General features: G+C 44.2%; 1 protein-coding gene across 3 annotated transcripts in view; it reads left to right on the forward strand.

Moving 5' to 3' along the window:
- Window positions 1–752: 752 nt before the first annotated feature.
- The window catches only part of ASB18 (ankyrin repeat and SOCS box containing 18), a gene marked incomplete at its 5' end in the record, with an annotated part of 62,518 nt that continues 45,131 nt past the window's right edge, over window positions 753–18,139 (forward strand). For 2 of the 3 annotated variants that reach the window (XM_080799170.1, XM_080799171.1), the window contains one exon: window positions 753–988. In XM_080799170.1, the coding sequence (XP_080655296.1) occupies window positions 778–988 (211 nt within the window). The remainder of the gene's footprint in view (window positions 989–18,139) is intronic. The other variant, XM_080799172.1, reaches the window with a different exon arrangement.

Consider the following 18,139-nt stretch of genomic DNA (forward strand, 5'->3'; position numbering starts at 1 on the left):
AGCAACATAGAGTGGGATTTTATCATGGAAGGCAAGAGTTCAAGGGCCAAAGACCAGAAGGCTTGGGGAGATCATCCACATTATTTATGACATTCTTGTGCTGCGTCTCTAGACTAAACCAGGACATTGCCATGATTTTAAAGGTAGACTGAATACATCAACCAGGAACACGATGAGCTGCAGGTCAACAAAAACTCGTGAGCAGTGCTTCAGGAATAAAGACAGGAAGTCTGGTGGTTGGCCGCCCAGAGCTAAAGCAAAGGTCCAGAAATGTCATTGAGAAGCCATCTCTCCCCCTCCTTCTATTCCATTCTCCTCAGTATGTTGATCCTTCACTCTTGACTGTCACCTCATGGCTATAATATGGTTGCCACATCTCCACACATCATGTCAATGTTCAAGAAAAGAAGGAAAGTGGACCACTGGGTAATACTTCCCCTTTCAATCACTTTCACGAAAAAAATCTCACTTTTGCTGAAAGAGGGCATTGCTCAACAGTACCTATGAGAGTTCTCTTTTAAAATGCTGTCCCCTTATCTCCTTCCTCCACTTACCAACATGTCTACTGCCCCATCCCTAGAATAATCTTAATTGGCGACCTTCAGGAAGCTTGATTCTCATGGCCCTTTGAAGAAAAGGGCCGCCAGCCAATGGCCCTCCCCAGCAGCTGAAAGACGAGCCGGGTTTGTTCTATTTAAAGCAACGCCCACAGTGCCCTGCGCGCCACAGCTGCTACCTTTGGACTCAGTTGAGAAGTTTGGTCGATGCACAAACAGCATGACGATGTCCAACTCTGATCGCCTTCCGGATTACCCGCTCCACTCAGATTTAGTGAGGAGATTAAAGTCTGCCCTGGACGCCAAGGATGAGGAGAGGGTGACCCACTTGATCTGCACGGAAGTGGGGCACGTGGACGCCGTGATAGAACTGGACAATGATGACTGGATGAAGGACCCTGCGGCTCAGCTGCCAGTTGGTGCTCTCGTAGGTAACCAGCGTGTGTCTGACACCGAATTCCCCATGATGAGGGGTGGGCCGTTCCTGGAGGTGGAAGGGTGAATGGGTGAAAACGGCACATGCTGGAGGCTTGCCCGTCTGGTTCTTGTTTATATATGTACACACTTGGCTGCATGCACCATGTGTGTTGCTATGCAACCCCTGGTACCTGCTACAAACAATTTAAACAGAGGACAAGCACTCCTGGGGTCGCCGTCCTCCCACACACCTGTTTCCATTTCTCCACTTTTTCTGCATGTGTAGATTTCCCCCCTCCCTTATAGCCATGCCTGCAATGTAATTTTGTGTTCTGCTCTGTTGAGTTAATATATCTAAAGTATTTTCCATGATGCTACATAGTCTTCTTAATTTCAATCACCTATTGAGGTGATTAATCACAAAATACTTAAACCGAATGCCAACAAGAAAGGAATATTTGTTTACATTTTTACTACCATAATTAATGCCATAATTAGCATCTTTATCAGCCTTCGTATGGTGTTTTTTTTTCCTATTCAGGTAATATCCTTTTTTTAATAATTTATTTTTTTATTGTGTTATGTTAGTCACCATACATCATTAGAGTTTGATGTAGTGTTCCATGATTCATTGTTTACCTGTAACACATCAAGTAATAGCCTTAAAATAAATTCCTAGGAGCAGAATTACAAGGGCAAGAAAACAAGGACAGAAAAGTTAACAAACTGCTTTCTAAAAGGGTTTCTGTTTCCTCCGACAGTGAGAGTGTGTGTCTCACCACATCCTGAACATTGCTGGTGGTGAATATATTTATCCTTGAGCCAGCAACTGAAAAAGCGTGCAGGTCCTTGTCCTCTGCCTGCCCACCCGTCCTTCTGGTACAGCTCAGGACAAAGTCTTAGCCACAGGGCTTTCTTTTTCTTTGTAGACCTGTACACATGGGACGTGTCTATTCAGGGACGCAATCTCTTCCCATTTCTTTTCTTTTCTTTTTTTTTTTTTTTTGGTCATTTTGCAGAACTTCTTTGTATAAAAAATGGAACTATTTGCCCTGGTGCAAGATTTCCTTTCTTTTTTTATTGTGTTATGTTAGTCACCATACAGTACGTCATTAGTTTTTGATGTAGTGTTCCATAATTCATTGTTTGCATATAATACCCAGGGCTCCCTGCAGTCTGTGCCCTCCTTAATACCCACCACTAGGCTCACCCATCATTCCACCCCTCTCCCCTCGAAAACCCTCAGTTTGTTTCTCGGAGTCCACAGTCCCTCATGGTTTGTTTCCCCCTCTGATTCCCCCACTTCAGTTTTCCCTTCATTCTCCTAATGTCCTCCGTGCTATTCCTTATGCTGCACATATGAGGCCTGTGTTCTAGCTTGTCAGAGGTGCTAGGGCCCTACAAGGTGTACAGAGGGCTCAGTCAACCCACTAGACTGAGTCCTGTCATACATGCCTGCATGCACACACATGTACACCTGCACACACACACACACATGCACACACTCACACATACACACATGCTCCCACAAGCAGAAAATATATCAAAAAGGAGTGTGCACGGGACATTGGTACTAGCCAGTGGGGCTTTCATGTGATGAAGAGGGAGAATCCAGATCAGTCTGGATGGGGGTGACAATCCCTCTGCTCCCCCATGGCATGGGTGTACCCCCTTGGCTGCCTTTCACTGGGGAGTTAAATGAGCTGCATTAGGCTATAGGGAGAAAACATCTCCCGCTTCTTCTTTTCCTTGGTTTTCCTAATATCTGTGGCCATAATCAGGGTGAGGGCCCAGGAGCCACAAGCCCAAAGAACAACACGCCTCTGTTCTGATCTTAGCTTCACGTAGACAGGCACTGCGGTCTCACCAAGCCAGTACCCGGGATGCTGCCCAGTGCAGGAGATTGCCCTGGCGTGTGAGGAGGAAACTCGGTCATCATAAACTGCAATTTCGCCTGCAGCACTGAGCTCTATATTTTGCATTTGCCACCCTCCCTACCTCACCCTGCCTGCCTTGTGCCCATCTATGAAGCTGACCTTCTGACCTGCGTCACCTGCCTTATGCACTCTGACCCCTGTTGGATGCAGCAAATGAAATGACTTCATCCTTGTGCCTAAAGCTCAGCTCCTGGCTGACAGCTCTCACCTCCCATCTTGCCCCTTCAGACACAGGGATGAGGGTTCCTGCTTTGTCTATGCCATGCCTGGTTGCCGTCCCTGAACCCCGCCTACATTTGTTACACCCCGTGGTCATGCCCTCTGTTTTCTGCTATGCTTAAAAGCAAGTCCCCCCTCAACATCCCCTTTTACAAAGCCATCGATGCTGGTTGGGGATGTGTGTATTTGGAACCCGCAATTTAAAATATCATTCTTTTCATATTACTAATTGCCCTGCCCCATCTTCACTGTCCCCCAACCACCACAACTCTGCTGGACACTTGAAAGCAGTGACATTTGTTTTAAGAGAGTTTCGTTCCTTCCCACGATGAACCCATCACATCCTAAATCATATATGTATATACTTCTCCCTGCCGAAGTGCACCATTTAGAAAGGAAAGAACAATTCGTTGATGATGACATGTTTTAAGGGCTTGGGTTACTTCAGGGTTATTTTCATGTTAGGGTGATCATACCCTGAATGATTAAGGCACATCTTATTACCAGTGACTCTATTATAGGGAAAGAGGGCTGGCCTTGAATCCAAGGCAGAGCATGCAGTGTGCTCAGTCTTGTGTTCTAGGCATGCTGCTCCGGGCATGATGTGAAAGCAGTATTTGAAGGAAACAAGAAAGGGGAGGAGAGCCTAATTAGAAGGTGACTAGAGACAGTTTCTAGGTGAGAGATGACAAGGGTCTCAACCAAGAGAGCAGGATAAACACAAAGATCAGTGACAAAGAGGAGAACTGCATGAGTTGGTCCATGGGAAGGTCTTGGTGACAAGTAGAGGCTGGTGCTACCCATGGAGACCGAAAACAGAGGGACCTAACTGTGACAGTGTTCTGAGCCCCTACTGTGTGCCTGGCAACATGGAGAGTGGAGAACACAAACAAGAGTGATATGAGGGATGACTCCCAGGCTCACAGCCCAGGCACATCAGCCCCAAGCGGTCATCAGGGGTCTGGAGAAGCTCCCGCCGTGGAGCGGGATATTCAAGAAGGGAACTTGGGCTCTGACACCAATGAGCTGTGTGACCTTAGGAAAGTCTCTTTCCCTTTCTGGGCCAGTGACCTGAGATTCAGTGAGGGCTTCCCAAACAGAGGTCCATAATGGAATGAACTTGGGAGATGATTCCTGCAGAATCATACACTTGGAGTTTGGCACAATGGCATATTAAAGGCTTGGTGTGGTTTTGTCACCAGGGGAATTGGTAGTTTGTAGGTGGGTGCTTTTTGGGAAACACCGGCTTGGATCAATGTTGAGGTCCCATCCATGTCTGTGCTTCTCTGAGGCGATGATCCCAAAGATTCATTGCCACAGCCTGCAGTGAAGCATGAGTTCCTTTCTGCTGAGTGTGAGAGCAAATGAGCTCTTTCTCAAGGCAACTTTGAGTCCTTGAGGACTATCCTTGGCAGGAACAAGAGCTGTTTGGATTTAAATATACATGTGAGGCCTTTAGAAGGCTTGAAGAGTGGTCAGAACTTATGGCAATATGCTGAAATATAGCCCATACTGAAAATGGATACTGTGAAGAACTTACTCTCCTCCAGGGGAGAAATGTGAAGATGGGGAATGGGGCTGGGCCAGCGAGGACCAGCACTTGGAATGTCCACTCAGGCCAGGAGAGGCAGGAGCCAAGATGCATGTTGGTAAATGCATTTAGGGGAGAGGAAGAAAGTTTCCATCCCAAGAACAACCCTGGTTGACAGGTTTTTTTTTTTTTTTAATTTTATTTATTTGACAGAGAGAAATCAGAGCTAGGCAGAGAGGCAGACAGAGAGAGGGGGAAGCAGGCTCCCGCTGAGCAGAGAGCCCGATGCGGGGCTCGATCCCAGGACCCTGAGACCATGACCTGAGCCGAAGGCAGAGGCCTAAACCACTGAGCCACCCAGGCGCCCCTGGTTGACAGGTTTTTGAGTCTAGTTCCAAAGACAATGATTTTCAAAAATAAGAAAAAGAAAAGTCACCATTCTCTCTCATGTGCTTGTCACTATGAACACACAAGGACCTTATCTGTCAGTGAAATCCCCATGTTCATCGCACTAGGAACTTACTATTCCACCAAAGGGAACACAAAACAATAATAATAATTTATTCCAATGCATCATGTCAGCATCACAATAAAAGCATAAAGAAAAGGAGGCACCAGCTAAGAAAATGGTGGGAGGAGCTTTTTCTGGAGAAATCTCCCCAGGTGTAGATGCCCCCCCTTGATGAGGACTGAGGTCAGAGGAACTTGAAATTTTAGCCCTAACAGAACATGGGACAAAGCGCAGCATGTGTCCTCCATACACAGTTGGCAGACAGGCAGGGGAAAGGTCATTGGCTGGGATTTCCCTAAAGATACTATTCACATGTCCCCTGCAAGGATGGACTGGGATGGGCCAGGAATGGGGCATTCCCCCGACCTGTGTGTGTGTGTGTGTGTGTGTGTATGATAAGGTGGACAGGACCAAGCACACAGCTGTCCAATAATCAACTCCCCCATCTATGCCATCCACCCCATTCCAATAGGAACCTCCCCACCAGGGCTGCACCCAAATTCTGAGGCACGTGAGGACCTCCTCTGCTCACCTAGGCCACCCCTTCCTTCCAGACCCTGCTCAGTGGATGGCCTCCACTAGAGGACTGTCCCTGTTCACCTGGCCCACAGACTCTCCTCCTCCATAAAGACATAATGGCCTCAGCCTCCATTAGTTACTGAAACACATGGCCTTGCTGGGCTAATTGCCATACCCACCAGATATTTAAAACTTAAAAACAACTCCTTGAAGGTGAGATCCTTATTGAACACTTATTGGTACCCAGAGCCTAGCACAGGGTCTTTGCCCTGAGAAGGAGCTCAAAGTCTGTGTGTGCTGCCTGGCACGGATAGTCTAAGCTCCTTTGCTGACATGACAGATTGCCTTCCCATGGATACTACTGGAGTTAGCCTTTCTGTAAAGAAATATTTAATTCTACTTTTGGCTAATATTTTAATATTAGTGATGATTGCATCATTTGTCCTCGCATCTTTCAATGCCTATCAGCTCACTAACCACCAAGAACATGGAAAGGGAGAAAGGATGGCTGGGGGAGGGGTGGTGAGACCCTTCTTGCCCCCAAATGCATCAACTGTACAATTTGGTAACTGGTGTAATCAAACTACTTAAGAAACAACTGATTACTAATTGCTATTATTAAGGATGTCAGCATTCCATGATTTTGCTGCTGATATATTATATACAAGTCAAGATGCTACTTGAATTCTTGATTGAAACAGAAAACTAGAGACATTATGTTGTGTTTGGGGTAATGGTATTTAAGCATCTGGAGGCAAGTTAAAGAAATACTAATTGGGTTTTTATTAAGAGATCGCACCCAGCAGCATGTATACACTTGGGGAGTGATTGTGGGGAGTGTGTGATAGGCATATGCATAAACGTCAAAACGGGGTCTGTTTGTGCAATGCAACTTCTCACCCAGCTAGCACCCCTGTAGGCTTGACACTGAGTCCACCATCACTTTGGGTCACACCTGCCACCCCTTCCCTGTGCATGGAGGAGAACATCACCCAGGACAAACCCAACAGTCAAATGTCAGTGAAATGAGCACAGCTCCTCCCTTGTAGGACTCAGATTTGAACTAATGACAGAAGCACGTATGTTGCTGGTGGCTCTGAGAATGGTGTATTGGGGACGGCAAGAAACTAACAGTGAGATGACCCAGTTCTTGCCTTGGCTCCACCACTGTCTCCATGGCCTTGAACTTGTCAGTCCATCTCTCTGAATCTTAATATCCTCACTTTAAGAACATGGGGTTGGTTGGCTCATCTCTCAGGGTCTTTATAAATTGTGCTAACTAAGGTTTTGAGACCAATGACTTGTGTTTATGGAGGCCATTAACAAAACCCCGTTGCCTTCGGAAGTCTGGAGCATCCTAACAGAGCCCTGTGTAGACCCCGTCCCACATGCAAAAGAATGGCTAACTCCACAATGGGAGAAAGAAGGTATCTCCTGGAGGGCGCTGGGAGACTGATTTATGAACTTGAATGCACCAAATAAGCAGTGGCTTGGCACAAGTCCAGCCTGTTCTAATCTTTAGGGCTAATACGTCCCCAAACCAGAACATGTTAGAACTGGAACCAACCCTAAGTGGAGGCAAAGAGAGAGCAATCACAGGTATCAAGGACCTTCATTAAGTACGTATTTCCCAAGGGCTATTGACTTTCCTGCTTACCCAGCTGAGGAAAAAGGGGCTCTAAGAGGGTATGTTACTCACCCGAGGCCTCACAGCCGATGAAAAGTATAAATCCAACACTCTTCCCAGCATTCCATGATGCCTGTAGTTCACCCATCTTACAGCTGCATTTTACAGATGGAGACACTGAGGCTCACATCTGTTTCTCCACTGGTCAACAACCAGTTAGCAGCAGTGTGTAAACAAGGTATGTTTCCTGAGTTTTAGTCAAGGGCTCTTGATACGTACCCACCGAGACGCATTTTTCAGCAAGATCCATGAACAAATTTCCCCACTGAAGCTGCATACAGCCCTTTTACTTTACCTTACACACACATATACTCATGCCCACACACATCAATAGCATGGAGTCTCTGGCTTCAAATAATTCAAGTAAGAGTATTAAGAAAAAACATGGATGAATAAATGGGGTCCTTGGCTGCCAAATAAAACAGAAATGGAAAGCAGGAGGTCAGCAGTGACAGGGAAGGATAGAGAGGGAAGCACTCCGCCATCTCGGCTGTACACCCTGAGCAGACGATGTGGGGGCAGGGAGACCCTGCTCGAAGCAAAATGAAATTAAACCTTTCTAAGTACTTATAAATCAGCACCTAATGACACTATCCCACCACCAGCCGGAGCATTGCTCTTATTACTTTGATTCACAAGCCAGGAAAAGATCCGGAATTATGCACAAATTATTGTCCCATCTTCTTAATTAACACTGATTGCAAAATTCTTGCTAAAGTCCTTGCTAACAGACTCAATTATGCGCTGCCTGAATTGATTCACCCAGATCAAGTGGAATTTATTAGAAATACACTTTCCTACAATAACATCAGATTATCTTTGAATATAGTTAAATTATTTAGGAATAAAATGGCTCTAGCCTTTGCTTTAGATACAGAAAAATATCTCCCACCACCTAGAATAAAGATATTTCTTTTCTTTCAACCAGATACACACCCTAGGCTCTCTTCTTCCCCAGAAGCAGGTTGAGTCACTGTGATGAGATGAGATGCATGCCTTAGAGCTAATGGTCCAGCTTCAGAGCATATGGGGCAGGAAGAAAAATCCTACAGGGTCACATCTCAGCTCCCCCCAGTATGAATTGTCACTGCCTGTGGAACACGGTAAAATTGCAATTAGACTAAATCAAGATATTTTCAGAATCAAAATTGAGAAACAGGCTAATAAAGAAATAATGTATGCTGATGACATACTTCTATTAGCATCACTCCCAAGCACACTGGAGAGTTTTGAAAGAACAAAAAGAAATGAGGATGATAGGAAAGAGGCTTTTCTCCTTCCCAGGAGGATGGCGGTTCCTGCAATGGTGAGCTCTGTTCAGGAAAAACATTCCTAAGGCACTAATTGGAAGTGGCAAATGACTACCTGTAGCTTGGTTCTACTTCTCCATCTCATTGCCTATTATCTTCCAGTACTGAATTCAGCAACTGGATATGAACGGGGACTGGGTTTGTCCTATTCACCATATCGTGGCACACAGTAGGTACATAATAAATATTAACAGACCACATAACATATGGGGGACACTAAAATTCTCTTGGGCTGGTCCTTGATAGATGGATATGTTCTCAACAAGCTGTAATCAAAAGCAAGGGAATCCAAATAGAGGGAGCAGATTGAGAAAAAGTGAAGCATGCTGGGGCACAACACCCTGTGCAATGAAGAGTGACCTGCCTGAAAATGAGACTGTGTAAATCAGAGTAGGGGGAGAAAATTGAGGCAAGTAAGTTGGGATAGATAGCACAAAGTGAGACCACAAATTCTAGACGAGGGTTTACACTTATCTTGGAAAGGCAGTGAGGATCCATTCAGCAATAGAATGAGATCTTCTAATAGGAAAGATGGCAGTGGAGAGACTGGGGCCAAGGAGGTGCCTCCTTCTCTATTAATTGAATCCCTAAAACAATAAAACTCACCCACCACCCTTGAAGTTAGAATTGGCTTTGTTGTAGTCAACAATGGGCTTAACAGAAGAGGGTCTATGAATTTGAAAATAGATCAACAGAAAGTATCCAACCTGAAGAACAGCAAGTAAAACGATAGAAAAGAAAATGAACAGAGACTGTGGGACAATTTAGAAGATCTAATATCCAAATGGAGTCCAAGAAAGAGAGAAGGAAGATAATGGAGCAGAAGAAATATTTAGAAATAGATTCCAAGCATTTCCCAAATTTGATGAAAGACATAAATTTACAGATTCAAGAAGTTCAGCAAACCAGAAGAGAGATGTAAGTGAGGAAAATATGTCAAATGTGTGCCAGGGTACCTGGATGCTCTGCTGAGTGTTGTTGAGTTGAGCTTGCCTTGAGAATAGAGAGCAGGTTCACTCGAGTGAGGAGTGGGAAAGGCACACAGAGAGAAGGGTGCAATGACAGTTTCCTATTTGAAGGTGCCTGTCTCTCCCCTCCCACAAACCTGCAGTGGCTCCCTACTGCCTACAGCAAAGGTCAAGAAATTATGGCCCCAGTCCTGGCTGCTAGTTTTTACAAGTAAGGTTTGATTGGCCATGCTCATTCATTTACATATTATCAATGACTACTTTCATTCTATCATGGCATAGCTGAATTTGCCACAGGGACCATATGACCTACAAAACCTAAAATGTTTGCTCTCTGGCACTTTGCAGAAAAAGTCTAGTGACCTCTGTCCAATACCTTCTAGTTCAAATTTTATAGCAAGTGTTCAAGGGCCTGAAAGATGTGCCAGGAGCTAACTTACCCTTAAGCACTTCTGCCAGCATCCTTTCACCTGACCTGTACCCCGGTGAGTGATGGAAAATAGCACTAGTCAGAGCACAGTGAGAGGCAGATGACACTCTGCTAAGTGTTTGCCATGGAAATTGACAGTGAGTTTTAAAAATATTGACAGCAACTTGACAATTAATACGACAGTGTGTGATTACCAGACTTTTTTCCATTATATTTTTTCTTGTAATTAATTTTAATTGTACTTTAAAAAAGAATCAACCCATGGCAAATTGAGACCAAAAAAAAAAAAAAAAATCCCAGGTGCTTAACTAGTGGCTAGAAACTCTGGTTAAAACCATTCCCTAGGGGAGCCTGGGTGGCTCAGCCGATGAAGTGCCCACCTTTGGTTCAGGTCATGATCCTGGGGGCCTGGGATCGAACCCACATCAGGCTCCTTGCATAGCAGGAAGCCTGTTCTTCCTCTGCCTGCTGTTCCCCCTGCTGGTGCTTGCTCTCTGTCTCTCTCACTCGCTTGCTCTCTCTGTGTCAAATAAATAAAATCTTTTTTAAAAATACCCCAATGACACTATCAATCCCTTACACCCTTCTTGGCTCTTGAGCAGGCCATCTCTCTGCTCTCCTGTCTTCACCTGCTCTAATAACACATCACTCCCCGATCCTTCCAGGTGGTCCAAGAGACTCGGGCTCACAGTCTGATGCTGAGGGGAGTTTGCCTCACAGGATATTTGCAGGGCATGAACACCTGTGAAAAGAGGGAGAAAATCAGACTGGCAGAGGAGAAGTTGATCTATGACACAGGAGGCACAGTGCCATGTGTGGCCAACCCTAGGGGACCTCTGGAGCGGAGACCCTTCTCACAGTTTTCCCACATCAGGTCAAGATGTCAGGACCTCTCCACACACCTAAGAGGTCATGGGATCTGGCTCCCTTGAGAGGTGTATTCTGGAGTAAGGCAGCTCTCTACAGCTGAGACAAACCCCGAAGGAGTTGCATCAGGGTAACAAGTCCTCCCTAAGAGTAGGGTCTGGGCAGCCCCTCTCCATGTCCACCAAAGGTCTAGTCCCTGCCACTCACCTATGTTCTGACTTCCTGGGCCTGCTGGATGCTGCTTTTCTTTACTACCTACAAGCTTTCCTCTGCCTGACCCCCCTTCCAGACGGCACTCATGGCCCCATGCAATGCAGCTCTGAGGCTACACCTTGCCTCTTGCTCAGCCAAAAATAATAGGGTACAGTTGCTCATCCCCACTATAGGTCAAGGAAAGGAAACAGACACCCTCCAAGGGACATGAGCTAGCCTTGTACCTCAACCCCCTCTGTGCTTTGCTCAGATGCCTCCTGTGGAGAAAGTCTGTCCCATCCCTACTTCCCATCACTATAATGCTCTGTTTGTTGCATTCTCCCCATCGGACCTGCACCTGTCATTGGCAGTGATCTCATCCCACTCACTAGTTACTGGTTGCCTCATCTATCTCTCCCACAAAGTGCAACACTTCCTACAGGCAAGGGCTTCTACTCTTTGCCTCTGTAGGCTGCTAGGCTGCTAGCACCTGAAAAATCCCCCATATGTATCAGCTCAACATGGAATATTTCCAAATTGCACAGAAATGTACCCTTCTATCTGCAAATTAAGAAGCAACAGTTTCACCAAAGTTTTCCAAAATTTGACTTTTAAAAAAATCTTATTTTAACTCGCCTTTGAAATTAGTAAAATTATATATTATATATGTCTGTAATAGTCATTTTCATTTCTTTTAATGCCTTTTTCCTATCTTTCTGTTGGAAGCCCAAAGTTCTCATTTTTTACCAACTAAAACATGAGTGAAGCCAACTTTAAATCCATCAGACAAAACTGGCCCCACTCTGCTCCATGCCGAGCTGCAAAGCAACCGAGCAAGCCCACCAGGAGCCCCCCTTCTTCAACCGCAGGATCAGCCAAGTTCTCGTATCTAGAAGGGATATGAAGGGTGACAGGACATAACGATCAGATCAAAGCAACTTCAAGAGAGAAGTATTTCGCTCTCAGTGTGAGATTCATAGAAAACAATCAGTCTTAACATGCAATTTGTCTCAAGAGGCAGGAGCTGCAATTTTATCATGTAATTAAATCCCCATGACAGTCGTAAAGAAACGTTGTCACCTTTATCAGGGAAAGCTTCGATAATATGTTTTCCAGCAATGTCCCCTGAGTCTATAAATGTCCTTCCAGGGCTATTTACTCTTGGCTGTGCGTGTTCAGGATCTGGCGGCCCTGTTTCACACTCTACCACAGTGGATATGCAGCCCTCAAGGGCACCTTTGGTTCAGAGCTTCCAAAAAAGCTCTCTTAGGCTCTGGATGAAAGCAGCACTTGACCTTTGGATAAGATTGCATTCATAATGAGAAGGGACTCTGTTGTTTTGCATGATCTGAGTTGGGCTGGGTAGCCATGTCGGCAAAATAGGTTAGCGAGGTGTTCCCACTGCAAACTGCCCCCCCCGCCATATTGTGTTCTTCCACATGATGGGAATGAGATTTCTTAATAATGTGAAATCAGTACAGACAATTTAAGTCATTATTAATAGATACACTTGATCTGAGGAAGTAAAATGTTTTAATGTTTTGTTAAATGAGGTGTGCTGTGCTAACATTGTTATTCAGAGAAAAGGTTGAGATATTTTAACATTTTTTATATTAATGTCTGTGTGACTAACTCTGGTACATGGGTGAATGTGTCCTGGAGCTCTGGAAAGCAGAGCCTTACACACCCGCCTAGCTTATTATTCTAAAAACTTTTTTTTTATTATTTGAAAAAGCTACGGGGAGTGGGGATGAAGGAGGAGTGACCCTTAGAAATTAAATGGGACAGTGGGGACCAAAACAAGATAAAATGATTTACAGTGAAAGTGCTTTCACAGTAAGATCTTAGCACTTGGCCAAGCGGTAGTAATGTGAACATCTAGGGTCTGATCGAATTTCATACACGGCCATTTAGAGAAACAATTCGTGTAGGAAGTATGAACCAACCAGGCTAACGATACATATTCACATATTTGAGAAAGTGCTCAGAATCTCACAATGTCCACCTGGGGAATGACTTGCTGTCTTAACTTATCCATTTACTTGGACACTTGACCCCAGAAGGAAGCAGACATTTGCCCAATGGCCCAGGAAAAAATCCACACATTTGGCTCTCTCCAAGAACACAAAGAAATAGCAGGGAGTGAAAATCTACTTCGTGGCCTGAACACATGGAAAGTCTCTGTCCTGAAGAAAAAACAGTCTGACCCTGTAATAAAACCCACATTTCAAGCTCAACTAGATTTTTCCACTGAGTACCGGCAGAGCTCATCCTCAGACGCTTCTGAGCAAAAGAGCATCATTCATCAGTTCAATGGCGGAATACAAAGATCCTGACATCACTCGAGAAGAAGAACTACCATTCATCCAAACGGTACCATTTGTATATCTCATAATTTTAAGGCGGATTTTTACTTTTCCATCTTATCTGATTCCGAGGCCAAAACTCCCTCTCATGAGCTACTGGCCCTTCAGTTTTTGTGTCTCCTATGGATAAAACGTGTTTATGATTCAAATCCAAAAAATAGTCTTTGCAAAGTTATATTCAAGACCAGTTGACTACGTGGGCAATTGTTAGAGAGATTTAGTTCATTCACTGAGTTGTCCGGATAGAAGCTGGGTATCCATCCCTATTTGGATTTTTGTCCTTCTTTTCCCAAGATTACTCCAATAAAAGGCCACCACAGTCAAATCTGTGTAGTTCTCTGAAATGGTCCACAGATACAAACGAAGTTCTTCCATCAGATAGGTACCATTTGATAGTTCCTCTAAAGAACCAAAACTATTAAGCATACTGATTTGGAGAAGGTTCTTTTCATCAGAGTCCCCTTCTTTCAAGAAGGACACGGTATTTGTTCAGACGAATTTCCTGGACCATGTCTCTGGAGGAGAAGCTGGAACTGGCCGGGCCTGAGAATGCATGGAACCACAATGAAGGAGAAAGGAGGGGAGGAGGGACTTCAGTGGTTGCACCAGAGACAGAGGAAGTGCAGATGGAGGAGAGAGGTGGGGTAAGACTGCACATGGTGCCGAACCCTTCATACCTTCAGGATAGTCGCCAAACTCCCTACGTGATGTTGGTAGTGGATATAAAAGCAAACACACCAGACCAAAAAACTCAGGAACCAATGTTGTGCCCCAGTGTGGGGGCAGGGCAGAGCATACACAGTCTGAGCAGACAGGAAGTCAAGAAAAACATGAGGAGGCAAAGCAGAGGTGCTGCCAGCGTCCCAGGGAGGAAGGGAACTCAAACTGACACCTGAATGACACAAGTTACTCTGGACCAAGACGCTCTCTGAATGGTTTAAAATACCGTCAGATAATCTGCAGTGTTTATGTCACCTAGCACCATTAACCTCTGGCCCTAAAATCGAGAAAAAAAATTCTGGTACCACAAACGGGAGCCCCCAGCAGCATGCAACGGTCTCAGCCATGTGACCCAGAGGACAGTGGGATCCTATGTGGCTAGGGTTTTAAGGTCACCTTGGGGCATCAGTTGAATCAGCCCATTGCTCTGGCCTGTTGAGATCTTTTGCGATTGTGATTGTCATGATCCATGTCACTCATCAACTGGATATCCACCTTTCCATATGCCATGTAAATCATCCATAAGCATATATTGTACAGGATCAGAGGAAAACCTTGTCTACACATTAGAAGCCCCTGTGGTGGTGGTGAGGGTATCTAACAGACCTGATGCCCACGCTGCATTCCCCACCCCGTGACACCAGGACCTCTCAGGTGAGATCCAGACATCTGTATCTTTTTAATGTCCCCAGGTGGTTCCATTTGACAGCCAAGATTTGAACCCCTGCTCGGCATATGCCATGTGTATTACTTCTCAAGTTGCAGTTTTTTAGCAAGACTTTCCTAAAAGAAGACCCATATTTTTTTTTCCACCTTCTCTAAAAGGTTTCCAGGAAACTTACCACTGCAGGTGACTATACCCCATGCCTACATCCCCCTACATATTAATGAATGACTCCATGTCACAAAGAAAAATTCTTTTATCCACCATGACTTGTTCTAGTGACCCACAGAGCTCCAAGTATCCCCACTCCCTTTTCTAAATGTTCCCAAACCATCCTTTTCATCCTTCTTAGGGATCTCGCCCAGCACTGATGTCAATTTAGACTTTGAGGGATCAAATTCTTTATTTATTTGAAAACTAAAACTCTGGTCTTTCTGGTCCTTCTGTTTTATCACAATTCTTCAAGGATTTTAATAATTGCTCAGCAACATTATATACAAATTCACTCTTGGAAGGAATTGAGTTTTCACATGGACTAAAATAGGCAGAGAAGATAAGGTCTGAGTTGTATCTTAAAGCTTACGCATTGGCTCTGACTAAGCTGAGAAGGGTGAAGACAATAAAAATAAAATTAAAATAGCCCAACCCACGCAAGGTATGGATGGAGAGAACTGTTGTACCATGGGCAAGAAGGAGCCCAGTGTTGGATCAGGAAACAGTGCTGTTCACCTGTCACCAAAGGACATCATTCAGCTGGTGGGAAGGAGGACTAAAAAACTCCTCTATGTTAGGGTCCTGTGGTCACTGCTCTTTCTTGTGTGATCCTTGGGGGCAGGATTCTTGTATTTTTTGTCTCTGTATCCCCAAAACCTAACCACACACCCTAGAGCATAATAACCCATGAATGCTTATTGAATGAATAGAGGAACGACTGAATTGGTTTTTAAGTGTTTGTAGAGTTTTTTGTTTTTTGTTTTATTTTGTTTTTTAACGTAATGACCACATATGGCTATTATTGCTCTTTAAAAAAACAAAAACAAAAACAAGACGCCTCCGTCATGCTCCTGAAGTAATCTACATGTCCTACTTGTAAAATCAATGCTGTCTCCCGTGGGCTATTTTTAAAGCTCTCACAAAGAACCGTGTCTGAAGTCAGGCTTGGATACTTAGGGCGCTGTTGACAAATATAATGCATGGAAAGCTAAATTTAACTCGGAACACAGGCCAGAATGGCTCTTATCCCAGGCCTCACCTCCAGTTTTCCCACCCCTTCTAAAAATAACCCACGACAAAATACATCAGGAACAAAGGAATTCTCTGGTTTAAAGTGAAGTCCGAGTTGGATCATATTATAGTTGTGTATGAGTAAGTCCTTCCGAAATGAACCTAATCACAATCAGTCTGAGAAAAATAACATGGCAAAATGGCTAAGCTTATAGAAATGAAAAATCCAAAGAACAAATAGAGTAACTGCCTAGTGTATGAATGAAGTGGGGAGAGTGGTTGGCTTTATGCTAGTGTACAACTGATACGGGATATGGTCTATGTAGTGTTGCCTTTTGTCATTTTCTGTACGCACAAGCCTCTTACGGCCGATAGAGGCTGTGCGTCCCTTGCAAACGTGGTTATATTCTTTACCACTACCCTGTCCATAGCACCCAGCAGTGTTTCAGGCACACGGGAGGGGTCTTGAAAAAAATCTTGGCTGTTCCACTGATGACACTGATTCTCTCTTTGCCACTGCTGATGGAGACAAGGGAGGTAAAATTTAAAATATGTGAAACGACTTTTTAAAGGACCCTCATGGATCCATTTTCATGGATTGGGAGAACCAATATTGTTAAAAATGTCCATACCACCCAAAGCAATCTACAGATTGAATGCAATTCCTATACCAACATTATTTACAGAACTAAAAGAAAAAAATAGCCAAAGCCATCTTAAAAAGAAGAACAAAGCTGAAGTGGAGGTACCACAATCCCAGATTTCAAGATACACTAGAAAACTGTAGTAATCAAAACAGTATGGTAGTGGCACAAAGATAGACACATAGTTCAATAGGATGGAATAGAGTCCAAAAATAAACCCATATTTATATGGTTGATTAATCTGTGAATATCCAGTGGGAAAGAGACATTCTCCACCAAATGGTGCTGGTAAAACTGGACAGCAACATGCAGAAGAAGGAAACTGGACCACCTTCTTATACCATACACAAAAATAAACTCAAAATGAAATAAAGACCTAAATGTGAGACCTGAAACCATAAAATTCCAAGAAGAAAACATAAGCAGTAATTTCTCTGATATCAACCGTAGAAACATTTTTCTAGTTATGTCTCTTTTGGCAAGGGAAACAAAAGCAAGATTAAACTATTGAGATTACACCAAAATAAAAAGCTTCTGCACAGCAAAGGAAACCATCAACAGGCGAAAGGGCAGCCTACTGAATGGGAGAAGATATTTGCAAATGATATATCCGATAAGGGATAAATATCCAAAATATATAAAGAACTTCTATAACTCAACACCAAAATGACCATAATAATAATCCAACTAAAAATGAGCAGAGGACCTCAATAGACATTTTTTCAAAGATGACATACAGATGGCCACCAAACACATGAAAAGATGCTCAACAAGCACGCTTACCATGATGAGCACTGAGAAATTCATAGAATTATTGAATCATTCTATTGTGCCCTGGAAACTAATATAATGTCATGTGTTAATTATACTGGAATATGAAAATAAAGAGCCTCCATGAAGCATTCAATAGACAGACCTATGAAATTTGGTAAAGCATTTTGACATGTGGGGAAAGGTAGGGTGTACACTGAAGCTCACAGATCTGAGGCAGAACAACAGCTCCAGCATCTGAGTCCCTGTCCTTGGCCAGCCATGGGGCTAGTTTACCACCTAAATTCCCTAAGGGAAAAAGGTAGCAGATGGCCAAGAACAAGAGGAATTTCAGTGCACTTGAGCAAATTTCAAAGAGATCAATCCATTCGTTCTTTCACCATCTCCACTGAAGACCAGTTGAGGACCACAGTGACAACACTGTGCTAGGTACTAAGAACCCCCATGCAGATGAAGAAGCAGATGTTCATGGTCCAGTGGGGGGGCAGAGACAAGAGCAGCAATCAACAGTGAGCCAGGTACCATGGACAGAGTGCCAGAACAGACAACAGGACTAGCCATGGAAGTGAAGGGAATCTAAGCTGAGCATTGAAGAATGGCCAGCC

This window comes from Martes martes (assembly GCF_963455335.1).
Source record: "Martes martes genome assembly, chromosome: 3".
NCBI lineage: Eukaryota > Metazoa > Chordata > Mammalia > Carnivora > Mustelidae > Martes > Martes martes.